Here is a 21045-nt window from a genome sequence, read left to right on the forward strand (position 1 = left end):
TTAGATCTCCCATGGCACCTTGGGACTTGAATTTGGTGCTTGGGGTGCTTATGGAACCTCCGTTTGAGCCCTTACACGAAATTTCATTATTATTTCTTTCCTGGAAAGTTTTATTTTTGGTGGCAATTACGTCTGCAAGAAGAATTTCAGAATTGCAAGCGTTGTGGGCAGAAGAGCCTTTTCTAAATTTTTTTGAGAATAGGGTAGTTCTAAGAACTAATCCACAATTCCTACCAAAAGTTGTGACAGAGTTTCACATAAATCAAGAGATTGTTTTGCCCTCTTTTTGTATGAATCCTACAAACGAAAAGGAGAAGCGTTTGCATAACTTGGATATTGTGAGAGTGCTAAAAGTTTATGTTCAGAGAACAAAAGAAGTTCGAACAGTCAAGAATCTGTTTGTTCTAACAACTGGTGCTAGAAAGGGTCAAATGGCCTCAAAGGCGACATTGGCGCGGTGGATTAAGGACTGTATCCTCAAAGCGTATCAAGTGAGGCAGAGAGAGCCACCTGTGAGCTTGAAGGCACACTCTACAAGAGCAATGGCCGCTTCCTGGGCGGAGAAAGGATCCGCTTCAGTGGAAGAATTATGTAAGGCGGCAGGATGGTCGTCGATACATACATTTACAAAACATTACAGACTGGATGTAATGTCTTCAGCAGACGCTAAGTTCGGGAGGAAAGTTCTTAGCGCAGCTCTATGAAAGTTTGAAGAAGTTGTTCTGAAACTATGATTTATGATTATTATGATTTCGAGGAGGCAACAATTCGGTGCTGGTTGTGAGTATGCCCTCCCGAAAATAATAACTGCTGGGGTATGACCCATAGTAATGGCTGCCATGGGGGAAGGTAGAGGAAATATCAGATTATTACCTGGTAATATGTTTTCCTCTACTCCACCATGGCAGCATATATTCCCATCCCTTACGAATTGTTGTGTATTGTGTTATGTGGAATAATTATTTCTGTTTATGTATTAAAGCTGGAGAATGCAAGACACCGGAGCAGGGAGGTGGAGCCTTCTTATAGGGGCTGGTGTCTTTTTTTCTTTTCCGAAGGACTACCCAGAAGGGAGGAACCCATAGTAATGGCTGCCATGGTGGAGTAGAGGAAAACATATTACCAGGTAATAATCTGATATTTAATCCTCACGTTTTCCCAACATGTCATGTTTTTATGATCTGTCTGGAAGCAGGTGGGATAATTACTGCTCAAGAACATTAATGGAACTCGCTTGTACCAAGAAATCCATAAGACATGACCTGCTGGATGTACTTGAGAAGCACAGCCCTAACCGATTCTGTTGTACAAGAGCATGGCCATCCGGCATTTCTATATAGGACAGTGGGTGTTGCATATATTCTGTAGAGTTTGCCGTCTGCTCTTCCCCTCCCCCTTCTGAGTATTGCTGTGTTAGCTTACACCTAATCCTGCTCATTAACCTTTTTTCTGTTCTCAGCTTCTCACAGTTTTCCCAGAGAACAATTGCCTGGCCTTGGTGTACCGAGACAAAGAAACCATGAAGTTTGTTAAATATATCAATCACAAGATTCGCAAGGGATTCTGGGAATTTGCTTTTATGTACTACGAATAACCGCCTCCTTTTATACTGTTATATGCTCAATATATTTTTCCAATTGAAGTGTGACTTCTCATCCCAAAGCAGCAAGTGGAAGACCTATAATTCTGTTTTATGTCATTGGTACTGAATGTTGATGTGGTTTGAGTCAATACACAGTAATATTAAAATATAAAAACATGTAAAAATATTTTCTTAAGATCTTTTTCAAGTTAGAATATAAAAAAATAAGTATGGAAAAGAGGGCACTTGCCATGCCTATTCAAAAATTCCTAATTGCTCCAAGGGCAGAATTCAATTAGCCGTGGTAGTTTAGAAGGTTAATAGATCCCCCCCAGGGCAATTGAATTATCCCCAAAGGCTGCAATTAGCAGGGACTTTTTGGGTTTAAAAATAAATCTCCATGCATCCTTTGTGTGTCGTGACTTTAACACATAGGAACATGGAATTTATCCTCGATTTAACAGGTCATTTACCGGGAGAGAAAAAGGGGCTCTGATTGAATAGTACCACCCCCTTTCACACCCAGTAAAGTATCAGGGCTAATTGAATTCCCCCCTAAAACTCTCATCATGTTATTCCTCAATAAATACCTTTTTTAAGTTCTCCAAGTGCAAAAATACCAGTGTGTAAATGGCAGAGACGAACATTACTTTTGATTGATATGTGATCACTGAGTTGCCTGTGTGCTTTTCAGTCTGGATAAGTCGTATATACAATGACCGCTTTTGTCACCAACATCATTCATGAACCAACGGTAAACTACAAATCACTTGACACCATATAAGAAAAATTATACATTTACAACTTGTCAGTTTGTTCAATCACTATTTATTTTGTTGGCCTGTGTATTTTAGGGCCTCATACTTTGTAGTGAATCCATTTAATAGTTTTTTTTCTAGGCTTTGTATCGTCCTTCCAGTATCTTAGTGTTACTGCGGTAAAGCATCTCTTTATTTTTTTCCTTTAAAGAATCTACTTTCTAAAAAAAGTCAGATCACTCTCTCAACTAATATGGCTTTGGCTAATGTGAGATGTGAGGTGTTATGCACTACTCTCATAAACTGTTGTTGACGAGGTCAATCCTTAAACATAGCAGAAAGAGAACATGAATTAATGTTTTGTAGTGCTGAATGTTGGAACTGTATATGGGTAATATGAAATTTATATTTGTATTGTATCATGTGTATTTTGACATATGATGGTGCTGAATTAGAACCCATTGCTGTTCCACATAATGGGGCTGAGGAGAAGAAGAATAATGCGGGAATTCCTCTGTACACTGTTCTACACATCTGCAACCGTATGCCCCGGATTTCATGATCAGGTTGTGCTTATACCGGCCCTCTGCTTGATGCAAGAAATCCATTTCAGAACAGGAGTGTGTGTGTGTGTGTGTGTGTGTGTATGTATGTATGTGACCAGCGGCGTAGCTAGAATTTATGCGCCCCCCCCCCCCCCCCGCCGATATCGGCAGCGCCGCCCCCCCCCCCCCCCCGCGTGCTGCCGCCGCATTCAGGGTCCCGCAGCCGGCTCCGTCTTCTCCTGCAGTTCTATAATGACCATCAGAAAATGGCTGCCCCCTAACAGCAGACAGCTTTTAAGGATGCTAGAGGAGGCCCGCGCCTCCTCTAGCATCCCAAAAAACTGTCTGCTGTTAGGGAGCAGCCATTTTCTGATAGTTATTTTTCATTAGAAGTACTGCAGCAAAATCTGCGCTGCGGCCGGGAGTCGGGACCCTGAATGCAACGGCGCTGGCGGCGGCTTGCGGAGGGGTAAGGGGGGGTTGTTAAACATAGTTGTAACTATAGCCCCTCAGCGCCTCCCCGCCACCGCGGGGCTATAGTTACGCCACTGTATGTGACTCAGCATTGCCTGAAATACCAACAATACGCCTTTATCAAACCTTACCTACGTGTAATGGTCAATTACGACTCACCGGCCACTAATGGAGGTTGGAGTTACATGTGGCGATAATCACCTCTTTTCTAAGGCGCGTACGCATTGTTCGAGTTAGTTTTCTATTTGATTTATATTCGATATGAACTATTCGACCTGCTCTGAAGTTCAATTTTTACTATTTTCTATTTGAATTTCCATTTGATTTTCTATTAGATCAACACCGGCTCAAGCAGGAGACGGACATTGAATCAAATGCTGCAGTGAACACATTATATTTGAACTATCTACTATTAGATTTCCATTATATAGTCTTACCTGCCAAGACTATCTTTCTATCCACTACACGGGAGCGCGCATTGGGATAGAATCTGCGTCGAATGTAGAAAAAACATTCGATTTTGCTTCTATAAAAATAGTGCATATCTCACCGTGTGTATGCTCTATTCGAAATAAAGCATGCGTTGCTCTGTGTACACCCCATGGCAATGTGGTGTGGTATGACGACCCCGATGTCGGAATCCTGACCGCCGGTGCTCCGTCAGGGGCGAGCTCAAAGAAGACTCTTGGGGCCTCGCCACCCTGCTGGCTCGGTACAGGTTCTATTCTCCCTCGAAAGGGGGTCGTGGACCCTCACAAGGGAAAATAGCGCCTGTGAGTCGGAATCTCCCCTGTTGGAACACCGGCAGTTGGCATCTCCCCGTTCGGAGCACCGGCACCCTGGCAATGCGCGGTCCTGCATGTCTCCATTGCCGTCTCAGATATTAAGCACATGCAGTCAAGATCTAGTCCGATCGCCTGCATGTGCATAATAAACACTGGTTAGCACAGATTGCCTGTACACGCATCACTGTGTGTATGGATGGTCTAGCCAGCGGTGTGCTGATGTTTCTGTGCTAGGCAGCACAAGTCACCTTGTGTGTGTACAGGGCTTTAAAAATGTATCAAAAATGCCTCTCAGTGGCCACATCCATTTAAATGGGAGTTTCGAAATCTGCCTGCCGCTACCACAGCCTCTCTCCGCCTGCCAGGATCAGGGGGTCTCTGAGGCGAAAAGCGCTACCGCCGCTGCTGCCTGTCATGACAGGCAGCATCATTCGCAGAGCACCTTTCCTGCCTGGCACTTCCCCGCTCTGCAGACAATAGGTGTGTGCCAGCAGTGCGGCACTGCCGGCACACACCTACGGCCCTTATCGTATGCCATATATCATGGGGGCTAAGGAAAAATACACCTGCAATGTACACTGATGCAAACAATTCAGATACATCATACATGCTGCATGTATGATCTACAGCATCTCATGCAATGCATACAGAAACGCACATCGGATTAGATGTCAGACAGGTCTGATTTGGCCAGTTTTCATCTAATATACTGGTACGATCCATCTGAATCTGATGAAAACAGGCCAAATCGGGCCTGTGTATGGGCACTTCTAGCAGTCAGACAGGAATTGGAGTGATTTAGGGATGGATGCAGTAGCTGTGCTAAAATATGCTAATGACACAGGAGGCATCTTTTGTAAATAGACACTGGCTGCTCTGATTGGCTGCTCTGATCTGCTGCTGTGTCTGAAGACCCAGCACATGATCCCTTTGTTATTCAGGAATGCCGATAACATAAGGTGTATGGACATTATTGAACCTGAATTTAAAATGATAGTTCATTGCAGACATGCATTTTTCCTGAACCACTAAAGGAAACAATTACTGAATTGGCTCGTTTTCAAATTAATGAAAAATTATAAAATGTAATAATTGTCTTCATTTGTACCTTAGTAGTCTAGACCGCTTTACTTAACAGAGTCAACTTAGTTTTATAACAACTACCTTTTTTCAACAATAAAAAGTATTTGTTTAATTGTGATAACGTAGCTGATCGTCACGTTTAATACACCTAACACCTTCATATCTCACTTATGCTGGGAGGAGGTATGGTAGTGCACTGCTGAGTCTGCTGGAATTTTCTCAGACCACAACCACGACTGCTCCCAGCATACAGAGAGGAGCATTGGAGAGGACCGTATGACGCAGTTAGCACACCTCCTGTTCCTTTGTAGATCGCCCTCTCTCTGGCTCTTATTCAGATCTGATTGCAGTACAAATTTGTTCTCAAAATGGGCAAAACCATGTGCACTGCAGGTGGGGCAGATGTAACGTGCAGAGAGAGTTAAATTTGGGTGAGGTGTGTTGAAACTGAAATCTAAATTGCAGTGTAAAAATAATGCAGCCAGTATTTACCCTTTACAGAAAAAAATTACTCACACAAATCTAATTCTCTCTGCACATGTTACATCTGCCCCACATGCAGTGCACATGGTTAGGTACTGCTTTCCTAGCACGGTGCCCACGATCTAGATTGAATGTCTTTGTGTGCGTGTACCTGTGGTAGGGAATATAGATTGTAAGCTCCACTGGGGCAGGGACTGATGTGAATGTTCAACTATTCTCTGTACAGCGCTGCGGAATATGTGTGTGCTATGTAAGAAACCACCTTTTGATGTGGCCAGAAGATCACTTGAGTGATGGTTTAAAATGCAAATACCAGCATATGAATTCTATATAAATAACATTATTATTACTACATGCAGCTGGGGCCAGTGAAGCCGAGCTCTTTACATCTGTTTTTGGAACACTAGACGTGCCACCCCCCTCCCCCCATTTTTCAGCCACGCTGCGGCTTTAGGGGGCAATGATACTGTCATCACAGGTAGTGATCGGCACGGTACAGATCTTGCATATATGAAGGTCTGGAAACCTCAGACGATTACGGAGATGATCAGGTTTGTGTACATCTCTGAACCTCACGAGTTCCTGAAGCTGATTTGACATGGAATCGGTCCGAATATACGTGTAAAACTGAATGAATGTACAGTTCAGTGGCATATATGTATACACTTTGAAGAATGAGCAGTATGAGAAAAAACAATTGTGCCATTTGAATTTTTTTCACCACGATTTTGACACTTGGTTTGGAGAAAAACAGTAATAAAAAATAAATAAAAAAAAAACATCTGTGAAAGCTAAAAACTTTAATACACAATGTGACTACAAAAAGTCAAAAATATATAATAAATAAATACACTTTCAACAGGGCTGACAGTGTAATGCTCTGCAATGTCCTGTAGGGCCCTGGCTGAGGATACTTGGGACCCTGTCTAGACCAGTGATTGACATAACAATATAAAACCTAAGCAAACACAAACGAGAACTTAGCCAGAGGCCTCAGGCTCCCAAACGTACACTATAAACCGTCTATTCTCCTTTCAGACGTCAACAAAACATGCCTGTAGGAAAGGGGTACGCCCAAGTGCTTCCAGGTCCTTTTATGAGGCTTAGAACGTGATAATTAAGAGCATGAGTGGGGAGACACATTGCCGTGGATTCTGACTCTGCTAGGATGCCGTAGCGCCCACACGCATGATCCGGAGCAAGGCATTGATGTTGTTGCTGCGAATGGCGTCCCTGCATGCTGCAATCACCTGGACTTTGTGCTTACCAACTGCAAAGAAAGACAGAAGATAATCAAATAAATACCGTCCTACCAAAGTAAGCTCAGCAGCACGTTCCACTGTAGAGTCGGGGTTCAGACAGCTCGGCAAAGACTCATTTCTCTAAAGCCCTGTACACACACACACACACACACACACACACACACACACACCGATTTGCTTTTGATTTGATGTTTGATGTTAGATTTGATTTTCTATTAGATCTGGCATTAGATCTTTCCATTTGATGTGGCATTAGATCTGTACTTTTGCATTAGATATCGAATTCGATATATATTCATGGTACATTGTACCCATTCGATTTACTAGATCGAATTCGATATTTCCTTGGCTGCGCAGTCTATTTTTCTGTTCGATTTTGTGAAAACGGGAGCGCGCATCGAATCAAATGTAGATCGAATGACACAAAAATCATTCCATTTCGTTTAGGATTCGATTTTGCTTCTATAAGCAAAATCTAATCGAAAATCGTGAAAAATCGATGCATGTGTATGGGGCTTAAATCAGAGGTTCTCAAACTGCCATTGCAGTCCAGTGTTTAGGATATCCATGCTTGAGAACAGGTCACATAACTAATGCCTTAATTAATTTGCTTAAACCATGGCAACCAATCAACACTGAAGTAATATCTACAATTTGCATACTATAAAATTATACAGAGCGGCTGATTGGTTGCCATGGGCAACCTCTTCACTAGCTCACTTCTCCATTATCACTGCTTCGTACATCTGCCCCTTTTCTTAGATAAATGACAATTACTGTAGAAGCTGATTGATTACATATCCCTAATCAGTACCACTTCTTCTAGTTTTGTGTACAAAACTAAAATTGCTACACTGATTACTAAGGGCCAGATGTATCAAGCTTTAAAAAGTGATAAACAACCAGCCAATCGGCTCCTACCTGACATTTTTCAAACCCAGTCTGTAACATGACAGGTAGGAGCTGATTGGCTGGCTGTTTATCACTCTCCATTTCATCACTTTTTGAAGCTTAACCCCTTCAGTGGTGGTTTTTTTTGGGAGCGCTCCCCGCTGCGTGAGTTTTTTATGGGGAGCGTTCCCTTAAAAAAAACACCACTGCCTCCCTGGGTCCTGGCAGCGCAGCTGAACTGTCAATCAGCCGCTGCCCGGACCTGCGCCCCTGCACCCTGTCCCCTGCACCCTGGCTTGTCATAAGCCGGCACCAGGGACTTCAACAGAAAACCTGGAGGGGAGGGAACCGGGCAGCGCCGAAGCTGCCTGAGTTCAGTGATTGAACTCAGCAGCGCTGCCCGGCTCTAAACAGTGGCAATCCCGAGAATTTTCCAGGCTTGCCAGACTGGGCACTGAGGCACAGCACGGAAAATACTCGGGATTGTCACTGAAGGGGTTAATACATCTGGTTTGAAGGGTTAAAGCCTGTTACCTTGATTGGGTCTGACTTACCTCGCAAACGCCCTGCCCTCTGTATGGCTTGATTAACACATTTCAGATTGCTCAGCAGCTCCGTGTGATTGTTACAGCGAATCTTGTAACGGTTTATAAGGTCTCTGTTCAGGTCATAGAGTTCTGTATAGCGCTTCTTCATGTTTTTTCTGTGGCAAGAGAAAATATCTATAAACCCGCAGCAAATAGTGTAGTACTAATAACCCTGCTCTCAGTACATGCGCACATAATAAAGGGGGGACTTGCATTACCCCGCAAGGCGATATTGGCATCTTCAAAAATATTCTGTTTGTACTTACAGAGAGTATAAATCCCCCAAACCCATTATCAGCACAACAGATAGACCCCTCCAACATGCAGCAGCAGGCCAGTCACTAAGAATAGCTTATGATATTAGACCACGGCCATCTTGCTACTTATCACTCATGATTTGTTAGGGGTTATTCAATCTGCGCCGGCGGACATTGCGGCACTCGCCTACGCAATGCTGCTGTTACCGACAGCATTGAAGGCAGTCAGATTCGTTTTTTTAAAAAAGTTGAATCTGAATTATCTGAAACAGACGCTAATTGACTAATTTGCGGCCGATTCCTACAATTAGGCAGCCGTTCCCGACAAAACGCAGCCGTTCCTACACTCGGAACGTTGAATACCAGCTGTCGTGTCCGTTAGAACGGGCCAAAAACAGCCGTGAATCTGACAGTCTGATTTGGGATTTGCCACTCCCCTTCAACAAAATCTGCGCTGGCTCCCATTCCCCTGCAGGATCCTCTTCAAACACCTCACACTCACATACAGGGTCATCTCTAATTCCATTGCTCCCTATATCTCTAACCTCATCTCCATTCATACACCATCCCGCCCTCTACGGTCGGCTGACGACTGTCGTCTCTCCTCCACCCTGATCACTGCTTCCCATGCTAGAGTACAGGACTTTGCCCGTGCTGCACCCCTTCAGTGGAACGCACTCCCTCGCTCCATTAGTCTCTCCCCGACCTTGCAAAGCTTCAAACGGGCACTGAAAACTCACCTATTCATCAAAGCGTACCCTTCCACTGCATAAACCAGCCGGTTCTCCGACCCCTTGCCTGTTTACATCCAGCTATCTAGCCACCACCCACTTGCTTGCACCTCTTGTAATCTGTCTGTCTCCCCTTCCTACTAGATTGTAAGCTCCTCCAAGCAGGGCCCTCTTCTCTCCTGTTGTCAAAGCCCACTTCTCTTCACATGTCACTCACAGCTCTCCTATACTCCAACACTCAGGGCCTTATTTTGGTTCATTCTTTCTGACAAAATCCTTCTTAGATGGACAAAACCATGTGCACTGCAGGGGGGCAGATGTAACATGTGCAGAGAGAATTAGATTTGGGTGAGTAATTTTGTTTCTGTGCAGAGAAAATACTGACTGCTTTATTTTTACACTGCAATATAGATCTCACTTTGAAGTAAAACCCCACCCAAATCTAATTCTCTCTGCACAAGTAACACCTGCCCCACCTGCAGTGCACATGGTTTTGCCCATCTAAGAAGGATTTTGTCAGAAAGAATGAACCAAAATAAGGCCCTCAGTGACCATCTTCGTCCGCATACTCATCTCCATCATTGGCCTCAAGCCTCTAGTTGTATGTTGATCGAGTCCTCACTACTTATATTCAAGCTGTAATGTGTATTGAACTGTGGCGCTCTTTATTTGTACTCTATTTTTCTTATTTATTCAATGTTATGCCAAGTTTGATCTCCCTGTACCGTTCCTTTGTACGGCGCTGCAAAACACTTGTGGCGCCTTATAAATAAAATAATAATAATAATTAAATGCCCCCCTTGTATTCTTCACCGGGGCCTTCCAAGTACCCAGAGCCAGGCTCCAGCCACAATTACTTTGCCCACTGTCGCTAACATATTTATATATGATAAATAAGATTCTAGGCTCCAGCAAGAGCAGTGCAGGCAGCATTTCCCGACAGTCCCATAACAGGAGCCAAACGCTGCCTCAGAAGCTGCACATCTGCAGTCTGGGAAACAGATCTGAGACCCATATGGGACACACCCAAAAGCTATTGCATATAAAGGTTTGTCTCCCACTGGTTTATGCCTCTTAGTGCTGTAGATTGCAGGAAAGGTGTTTGAGGCGAGTTAGACAGGAAGCCTCTCATGTGCTACTATGGCTGCTGCATCATAACCAGAGACTTACATGTCCCTCATGAGGCGAGCGTCTTCGGCCTGCACTAGCATGCTGCGGATTAGGTTAGAGTGGTCGGCCATGTCTGCAGTTAGCTTCTGATGCACCGAGTGGGAGTCATCTACCTGTCCAGGACACAGATAACATAAAGCTGGATCACACATTGGATTTCCACATTTAGGAAATTCCCCCCCCATTACACACACCCCTGACTACTTCTACCACTCTTAAGGTGCCCACACGTGGTAACATTATTCTTAAACGACTTGGCAGTTTCCGACAAATTGAAACCCCCAATTGTTTAAAAACTTTCCGCGTGTGGGTATGATCATGGAAGGGATCAGCAGGCTGGATAATTGACCATCAGGGTCGTTATCCAGCCTGCGGATCCCTTCAGCAGGTGGAAAGGTGAACGACCCGTCATAGTATAGGGGTTTTGGGAGTTCTGCACACACAATTGTATTGACACCCTAAAATTAAGGGGTGATATTCCACTGGATGTTTGTGGACATCAGTGGGGGTGCTATCCCAAATAAATCAGGATCAAGGACAAAAAAGAAGAAGAAAGAATTTGTATTGGATGCACTCCTCAGGACCAATCAAGAAATTTTTGGATTTATTCCTTTTCTGTATTTTTAAAATGAGTGGGAGCTCCTTTTATCTTTATTGTAACAGAATGAGATAAGGAGACAGCCACTAGTAGCGAAATGGAGAGGTTAAAAATTAACAATGACATACATACATTTAGTGACAATAAAGGTAAGAATTGGTGATATTGAGAGTTTAAAATGTAGGTAGGGATGACTGTTGGTTTGTGGTAAGTACAGGGGTATATTCCCCACCAAGGTTCTTTGCATGTACTCCTATGACGTTTCCACAAATTGAGTTTTATTTTATTGTGTTTACACTTTTTTGGAGAAAAAATATACAAATATGTGCCTCAATGGGTTTTTCTCAAGTGTAATGGTTGCTTTACCACAGAGGATGGTTACAAGTTTATAAGAAAAGAAACAGTGTTACTATTTCTCATTCAATGTATTATTTGTGTCAATTCACTGAAGTCTGGCGTCATGCCCAGAATAGGGGACATCAGACTTCTTATATGAGAAAAACCCATTGAGGCACATATTTGTATATTTTTTCTCCAAAAAAGTGTAAACACAATAAAATAAAACTCAATTTGTGGAAACGTCATAGGAGTACATGCAAAGAACCTTGGTGGGGAATATACCCCTGTACTTACCACAAACCAACAGTCATCCCTACCTACATTTTAAACTGTCAATATCACCAATTCTTACCTTTATTGTCACTAAATGTATGTATGTCATTGTTAATTTTTAACCTCTCCATTTCGCTACTAGTGGCTGTCTCCTTATCTCATTCTGTTACAATAAAGATAAAAGGAGCTCCCACTCATTTTAAAAATACAGAAAAGGAATAAATCCAAAAATTTCTTGATTGGTCCTGAGGAGTGCATCCAATACAAATTCTTTCTTCTTCTTTTTTTGTCCTTGAACGACCCGTCATGCAAGATTTGGCCGCATCGTGTGTAGGCATGAGGAACAATGTGGATATGATGTGGAATATGGTTTGCAATCCTTAAACCAGGGGTTCCCAATCTTTTTCTAATCACGGCACCCTAGAGTATCAGAATTTTTCCATGGCACCCCTAGGCCCCCAAAAATATATATCAAATTAAGTAGATTGTGTTTATATTTGCTTCTTAGGTTCAGTTATGTGGTAAAGGGCAGGATTTGGTTCTGATTGTACACATTTTATGATTGGCAGGCACCAGCACTGGTTTTGTCCAGAAATAATTGATCATAAATAATTTGAATTGGTCCTGGACGACCAACCCGAGGCACCCCTGCAAGTGTCCCGAGGCACCCCAGGGAGCCACGGCACACAGTTTGGGAACCACTGCCTTAAACAATCCATCATTTCCCTCGGATGGCTTACTCAATCGTACTGTGTGTAGGCATGATTGCTGTTCTAGATTTCAAGGGCAATTGGATAACGATTGTATTGTACACGATATCTAACCTTCAGTTATCTGAACTGTGTTCTACCTACTGTATATTAGGGGCGGCCATCGATGTTGTTGCATCTATGGTGATCGTGAAAATGGCCAATGATGGTAGCATACGATCTGATGCATGACCTTCAATGGTTTCAACTATCGATGGCCATCTCTTATTTAACTGACTGGCCTGTGGGGCTGTATGGGGACAGGGCTTTATGGTTCTCCCCATCAATGGCAAAACTATTCTACAACGGTCATAAACCATCGATCATTTTGAATCATTGATAGATGGCCATCCCTACTGTATATCAGATCTATGGGGTGATGAGATGGAATCGGGACATCTGTCAGAATGAACTTAGGTCTACAGTCATTAGGTCGACCCCACTAGGTCGACTGGCAGGAAGGTTGACCTGACTTAAGGTCGACATGGGCCAAGGTCGACATGACTTAAGGTCGAATTTGCATAAAGGTCGCTATGAGGAAGGTCGACTGGTCATAAGGTCGACAAGGGTTTTTCACTGTTTTTGTATCCGAATGTCGACACAGTCGACATGGACACAGTTGGCAATGAGAATCGGACCCTCGCTTCGCTCGCGATGCTTCGGGCATGGTGCCTCGCTGCGCTCGGCACACTATTTTATTCTCCCACCACGCCCTAGTGGATGGTAGGGCATGAAATACAGCCTGTCGGCACATGTCGGCTCAAAAAACAGTGAAAAACCCATGTCGACCTTATGACCAGTCGACCTTCCTCATGTCGACCTTGATGCAAATTCGACCTTAAGTCATGTCGACCTTGGCCCATGTCGACCTTAAGTCAGGTCGACCTTCCTGCCAGTCGACCTAGTGTGGTCGACCTAATGACTGTAGACCTAAGTTCATTCTAATAGATGACCGCATCCCGATGAGATGTGTAGGGAAAACCCTTTGTATGTTAGCATCGTGCCTGTATATCATGGGTCTTCAAACTGTGGCCCTCCAGATGTTGTGAAACTACAAATCCCAGCATGCCTTGCCACAGTTTTAACACTCCCTTACAGCAGAACTGTGGCAAGGCATGTTGGGATTTGTAGTTTCACAACATCTGGAGGGCCACAGTTTGAAGACCCATGCTGTATATAGAAAGGGTTAGGAATAAGGCGCACGGATACAGTTTATTGTGAATTTTAGAATGTAATGTAAGTAAAAGGACAGTGTAATGGTTAGCATATTCGCCTCACGGTAATGAGGTTTTACGTTCAAGTCTCACCATGGCCCTAACTATGTGGAGCTTGTATTCTCCCCGTGTTTGCGTGGGTTTCCTCTAGGTACTCGGGTTTCCTCCGGGTATTCCAGTTTGACACTCTTCAAAAAATATACCGGTAAGTTAAATGACTACTATTGTATACATTAAAACATAGATTGTGAGCTTACTGGGGCAGGGACTGATGTGATTTACAGAAAATATTTGGCCATTCATGTGTGTGATATATAAGTAACTGGTAGCAATAATAATAATAATAATAATAATAATAATAATAATAATCATAATTTCTATACACAGGTTACAATGTGGCTCATAGTGGAAATGTCTCTTAAGTATACAGCCGGGATAGGGAACCTTCGACCCTTTAGCTGTTGTTGATCTACACATCCCAGCATGCCCTGCTCCAGTTTGCTATTTGGCCATGCTAAACCTGTTGCAGAGCATGCTGGGATGTGTAGTTTTACAACAGCTGGAGGGCCGAAGGTTCCCCATCCCCTGTATACAGCAATAAGGAATGACCTCTAACTCACCTGCAGCAGCACCTTCCGGAGCTGATCAAAGTATTTGGGGAAATCAGCTTCTACAGGTAGGTCTTCTATCGCCAGAAACATGGCCAATGACTGAATAATATCCCCAGCTAGATCCATGTCATCTGTACGTATTGTAATCTGCAGAAACAAGACCAGAAGGTAAACAGAAAACAAAATCTACAATTATTACTTAAAGCACAATGATGGGAGAATCTTCTACCTCGCCATTTGGTTTCATGTTGATGAGAAGGGTTCCGGCGTCACGAAGAGAAGTAAAACTGATTTGAAATGGAGCGCTCTGAACCTCTGTGTCTTCCGGCAAGAGGAAGTTCTGGTTCAGCCAAAGGACAACCTTCCAAAACGACAATGTTTTAAGAAACCGTTAAAACCTCGTGCTCGTATTCCCGGCACACACACCTACTAGCCGCTCTCCATAATTCCCTAATCACGGATGGTCCAGCCACCCTCTGTCTGCTTTATATTCTAGGGGACGGGTAACGACAGTAGGAAGATCCCCGTATTGTGATCAGTGACACAGAGTTAGGGGACTATACAAATGATTAGAATAATCCAATAACTATATTTATATTCTTTTATTACGCAAATTATTTTTATAGTCAAAACTCCACAAATTTGCAGCGCTCATCTGGAAGTGCAGGGACTGTCAGGGAGAGACCAGGTGTGAGGCAGCTATAAGCTCGGCCTCCCCACTGTGAGAGCCAGACACTGCCTGGAGCTGGGTGCGGGGCTGCACTGTGGTACCTTGGTATAATGCCCATATGAACCATTGGGTTCATAGTATGTGCATGTGTAACTCTTGCTGTGACACCAGCCTGTGCCTCCCTAGCCATTGCCCTCACAGCACTGATCACTGATGCCGATGTTTGATGAAGGAAGACTTGTCCAAAATGTACAACCCTTTAAAAATATACAAGCCAATTTCTGCAAAAGGAGGTGTTTTATGGGTATAAAGTCCCAAAACTTTCTTGAATCACAGAACACTAGAGTATCAGCGGTTTAGTCACAGCACTCCCGGCTCAAAAGTTCCTTTTTAAGAAATTGATCAATGATGATAAAATTAAGTAGATCCTTAAGGACATCTACTGCGATGTCTCGGAGCAGTGTATGGCCATCCGATCCCGATTGCATACGATCCTTTCAAATGCGATGTAACGCATACAACCACATTTCCCAATGCCGGGAGGGGTCAGAGTCAGTGGTCAGACCTTTATGCAGGACTGACCTCTGACTCAGGTCTGATGCACATGGGATGGCAAGCACATCCAGTTCGGGCAGATATCTCGGCCCAATCCGTTGGATTCGGGTGAAATCAGCCCATATCGGACTAGTGTATGGGGGGGGGGGGGGTCAGTTCTATGCTAATAGGCAAGGTTGTGCTCTGTTTATTTAAATATTTTGATAGGCTAAACTGGAGTTAACAGATGCCAATCACATGGGCCATAAATAATTTGATTTGGTCCTGGATCACCAACCCATAACACCGCTGCAAGTGGTCCACAGCACCCACTGTTGGATCCACCTGTATTGGTCACAGTACTAAAATTCAGCCCATCAATTTATTTGTTGAGTGATGTCACTGGTGTCTAGTGACCTGTTAGGCCCAAACCATGGCTGCCTCCAGCGTACTGAACTCACCCTCTGAACGCGGTCACTGATGGTGAAAGTCACGCGGCTGGAAGGCTCTGGTACAGAGGTAGCTTTATTAAGATCGTACATGGAGAAGCGAGGAAGCTGTCTGGTCAGTTCAAAAACATGGAACTGTACGCTATAAAAAAAATAGTGAAACAAACAAACGACATTCACTAATTTCACAGAGAATATTCATGAAAGCAAGAACTTGGTGTAATCCAGGAAATCTGTACGGAGTCATTGCATAAAGAGCACAGCTTGTGGGTACATATAGTGCATTTCACGTGTGACAAAACTGCCCCATTGTACACCTGCTTGACAAATGTATAAATCAGTTATATCGATGACTAAACCTAGCAATAATATACAGTATGGCGCACTAAACCTAGCAATAATATACGGTATGGCGCACTAAACCTAGCAATAATATACGGTATGGCCACTAAACCTAGCAATAACATACGGTATGGCGCACTAAACCTAGTAATAATATACGGTATGGCCACTAAACCTAGCAATAATATACGGTATGGCCACTAAACCTAGCAATAATATACGGTATGGCGCACTAAACCTAGCAATAACATACAGTATGGCGCACTAAACCTAGCAATAATATACGGTATGGCCACTAAACCTAGCAATAATATACGGTATGGCCACTAAACCTAGCAATAATATACGGTATGGCGCACTAAACCTAGCAATAACATACAGTATGGCGCACTAAACCTAGCAATAATATACGGTATGGCCACTAAACCTAGCAATAATATACGGTATGGCGCACTAAACCTAGCAATAATATACGGTATGGCCACTAAACCTAGCAATAATATACGGTATGGCGCACTAAACCTAGCAATAACATACGGTATGGCGCACTAAACCTAGCAATAATATACGGTATGGCCACTAAACCTAGCAATAATATACGGTATGGCCACTAAACCTAGCAATAATATACGGTATGGCGCACTAAACCTAGCAATAATATACAGTATGGCCACTAAACCTATCAATAATATACGGTATGGCCACTAAACCTAGCAATAATATACGGTATGGCGCACTAAACCTAGCAATAATATACGGTATGGCGCACTAAACCTAGCAATAATATACGGTATGGCCACTAAACCTAGCAATAACATACAGTATGGCGCACTAAACCTAGCAATAATATACGGTATGGCGCACTAAACCTAGCAATAACATACGGTATGGCCACTAAACCTAGCAATAACATACGGTATGGCCACTAAACCTAGCAATAATATACAGTATGGCGCACTAAACCTAGCAATAATATCCGGTATGGCGCACTAAACCTAGCAATAATATCCGGTATGGCGCACTAAACCTAGCAATAACATACAGTATGGCGCACTAAACCTAGCAATAATATACGGTATGGCCACTAAACCTAGCAATAATATACGGTATGGCGCACTAAACCTAGCAATAATATACAGTATGGCGCACTAAACCTAGCAATAATATACGGTATGGCGCACTAAACCTAGCAATAACATACGGTATGGCGCACTAAACCTAGCAATAACATACGGTATGGCGCACTAAACCTAGCAATAACATACGGTATGGCGCACTAAACCTAACAATAATATACGGTATGGCCACTAAACCTAGCAATAATATACGGTATGGCGCACTAAACCTAGCAATAATATACGGTATGGCGCACTAAACCTAGCAATAACATACGGTATGGCCACTAAACCTAGCAATAACATACGGTATGGCGCACTAAACCTAGCAATAACATACGGTATGGCGCACTAAACCTAGCAATAACATACGGTATGGCGCACTAAACCTAACAATAATATACGGTATGGCCACTAAACCTAGCAATAATATACGGTATGGCGCACTAAACCTAGCAATAATATACGGTATGGCGCACTAAACCTAGCAATAACATACGGTATGGCCACTAAACCTAGCAATAACATACGGTATGGCGCTCTAAACCTAGCAATAATATACGGTATGGCGCACTAAACCTAGCAATAATATACGGTATGGCCACTAAACCTAGCAATAATATACGGTATGGCCACTAAACCTAGCAATAATATACGGTATGGCCACTAAACCTAGCAATAATATACGGTATGGCGCACTAAACCTAGCAATAATATACGGTATGGCGCACTAAACCTAGCAATAATATACGGTATGGCCACTAAACCTAGCAATAACATACGGTATGGCCACTAAACCTAGCAATAATATACGGTATGGCCACTAAATCTAGCAATAATATACAGTATGGCCACTAAACCTAGCAATAATATACGGTATGGCGCACTAAACCTAACAATAATATACAGTATGGCCACTAAACCTAGCAATAATATACGGTATGGCGCACTAAACCTAGCAATAATATACGGTATGGCGCACTAAACCTAGCAATAATATACGGTATGGCCACTAAACCTAGCAATAACATACGGTATGGCCACTAAACCTAGCAATAATATACGGTATGGCCACTAAACCTAGCAATAATATACGGTATGGCGCACTAAACCTAGCAATAATATACGGTATGGCGCACTAAACCTAGCAATAATATACGGTATGGCCACTAAACCTAGCAATAACATACGGTATGGCCACTAAACCTAGCAATAATATACGGTATGGCCACTAAACCTAGCAATAATATACGGTATGGCGCACTAAACCTAGCAATAATATACGGTATGGCGCACTAAACCTAGCAATAATATACAGTATGGCGCACTAAACCTAACAATACTATACGGTATGGCGCACTAAACCTAACAATAATATACGGTATGGCGCACTAAACCTAGCAATAATATACTGTATGGCGCACTAAACCTAGCAATAACATACGGTATGGCCACTAAACCTAGCAATAATATACGGTATGGCGCACTAAACCTAGCAATAATATACGGTATGGCCACTAAACCTAGCAATAATATACGGTATGGCGCACTAAACCTAGCAATAACATACGGTAGGACGCACTAAACCTAGCAATAATATACAGTATGGCGCACTAAACCTAACAATACTATACGGTATGGCGCACTAAACCTAACAATAATATACGGTATGGCGCACTAAACCTAGCAATAATATCCGGTATGGCGCACTAAATACATATACAGATACCACCATATTACATAAATAAATAAATCAGTATTCCTAGGAGTAGACACCATTCCAATGGAGTAACAGGATATTATCCTTTGGGGCCGTATATATTTGGGTCAATCCTATTAAATGGGGAAGGGGTTTTAATGCCAGCAACAGCACCAAACTCGCCTCCATCACACAAGTGTTTGGAACCCTATCAGGCAGCGAGCACTTTTGTGCAAATCCCGACCACTCTAAAATGTGCCCGCTGCCGCGATGGCTCACACCTGCAAGATCATCACTGCCAATTTACTGGACTGCACAGCAGAGGGCCCCTTAGTCCCCATGGGGCCCTGGTGCAATGTACCTGCTGCACCAATGGTTTTTCTGAAACTGATCAAAAGGCTGCAAGTGATAAACTACAAGGAGAACAGCAACATATAGCAATCTTACCATGCGGGCTCCTACCTGGTTTTGTAACCCACAAAGGCCTTAATGTGAAGATCCACAGGGACATCTTTAGGGGGGCAGATGGGGACTCGAATCCGACTAGAGAGGTGTTGGGTGCTTGGGTGTACAACATGGCTCTCCCCTTCGAATATTCCCTCAGCGAAGATAAGTAGTGCTCGGATAATTGTATCTAAGGATATAAAACCATTGGCAACAAAAGAGGTTATAACAAGATAATATATGCAAGGTTCTGTGGTAGGTCACTGTATCCAGCATGAATACCACACCAGCCCACAGCTGTAGCAATGAGGTTTAAGATTCCGGAGCTGTTCGTCAGGTCTAGTTAGTTGCTAAGGGAAACTCTCATTTGTGGCATGTGGTAAACCCACTGTCCTTCATTCTCTGATAACCAATGATAATTAGTCTCCATGGCATTATTCCTCACCATTTGATGTTGAAATGCTCAGTTCCACATGTGCCGGCTGAGTGTCTGATCCCGGGGTGACACACAAAGCTGTCTGCAGCTGGGTATTGGCTGGTATCACTCCCATCTGACCATCTGGCTCACTCACTTGGGCCTCTGCCTGCTGCAGGAAGACAAAGGACAGTCACTACACTACCTATTTACAAGGAAAGCGATCTATTTATACCTGTCTGATGTAGACAGTGGAAGAACCTGCAGCCAATCACATCCTCAGGATGTTCACAGCAGCACAAATGATATCAGTATACAAGGATTCTGGAAAATGTGGAGCAAGGCTGCATGTGACAGGAGCGGTGCCACCATGCTGGCTTTATAATGGATTATGGGAAGCAGACTGACAGTCACTAGAAGGATCGTGTCATACTGACATGAGAGAACTGTCAAATACCTCGGTGTGATATTACGTTCATATATTCTATTTAACGGTTTCAAAATGATTGTGTACTGCCACGGCCTACATGTAACACTGCCCCTAGTGGCCACTAATGAACAGCATTTACACAAAGGCACAATCTGATATTGGTTCAGCAAGAGGAGTCATACAAAGCAAGTATTAGACTTAAGCTGATTAATGTGCTGAGAAGAGAGAACATAGGGGGCATTTATCATTCAATATTTGCCGCTAAATCCCCGAAAACACCCCTGTGTATTTGGTGATGTACAGTGTCACAGGCCAATCCTGCTCACCTTTACATTATCCTGGTAATTCTTCAGCTCTATCAACAAGTTCTGCTTCTTCTGACTCAGCTCTCGGACAAGCTCCAGCTCCACACTGGTATCCATGAGACTCCCCGACGTTTCCTGATTGGAGGGAAGGTAGCCTTTGACTGTGGCAAGAGAAGACGATTAGATACTTATTCCAACAGCGCCACTGTAATGTGACCATTCTAGCACACCTTCTGCGCTACACCAGCTG

General features: G+C 43.3%; 2 protein-coding genes across 2 annotated transcripts in view; one reads left to right on the plus strand and one right to left on the minus strand.

Annotated features, from left to right (window-relative positions):
* Positions 1-1769, plus strand: part of OGFOD1 (2-oxoglutarate and iron dependent oxygenase domain containing 1) — a 31076-nt gene extending 29307 nt beyond the window's left edge. The window contains exon 13 of the mRNA XM_083164257.1: positions 1460-1769. Within this exon, the coding sequence (XP_083020383.1) occupies positions 1460-1594 (135 nt within the window). The 3' untranslated portion in view covers positions 1595-1769. The remainder of the gene's footprint in view (positions 1-1459) is intronic.
* A 4726-nt stretch (positions 1770-6495) lies between these two features.
* The window catches only part of BBS2 (Bardet-Biedl syndrome 2), a 30729-nt gene continuing 16179 nt past the window's right edge, over positions 6496-21045 (minus strand). The window contains exons 10-18 of the mRNA XM_083165220.1: positions 20817-20956; positions 20091-20232; positions 19664-19835; positions 16058-16187; positions 14622-14753; positions 14402-14539; positions 10609-10721; positions 8418-8566; positions 6496-6980 (exon numbers count right to left, since the gene is read on the minus strand). Coding sequence (XP_083021346.1) covers positions 6874-6980; positions 8418-8566; positions 10609-10721; positions 14402-14539; positions 14622-14753; positions 16058-16187; positions 19664-19835; positions 20091-20232; positions 20817-20956 — 1223 coding nt within the window. The 3' untranslated portion in view covers positions 6496-6873. The remainder of the gene's footprint in view (positions 6981-8417; positions 8567-10608; positions 10722-14401; positions 14540-14621; positions 14754-16057; positions 16188-19663; positions 19836-20090; positions 20233-20816; positions 20957-21045) is intronic.

Source organism: Crinia signifera, chromosome 11 (assembly GCF_055691185.1).
Source record: "Crinia signifera chromosome 11, ASM5569118v1, whole genome shotgun sequence".
Lineage (NCBI taxonomy): Eukaryota > Metazoa > Chordata > Amphibia > Anura > Myobatrachidae > Crinia > Crinia signifera.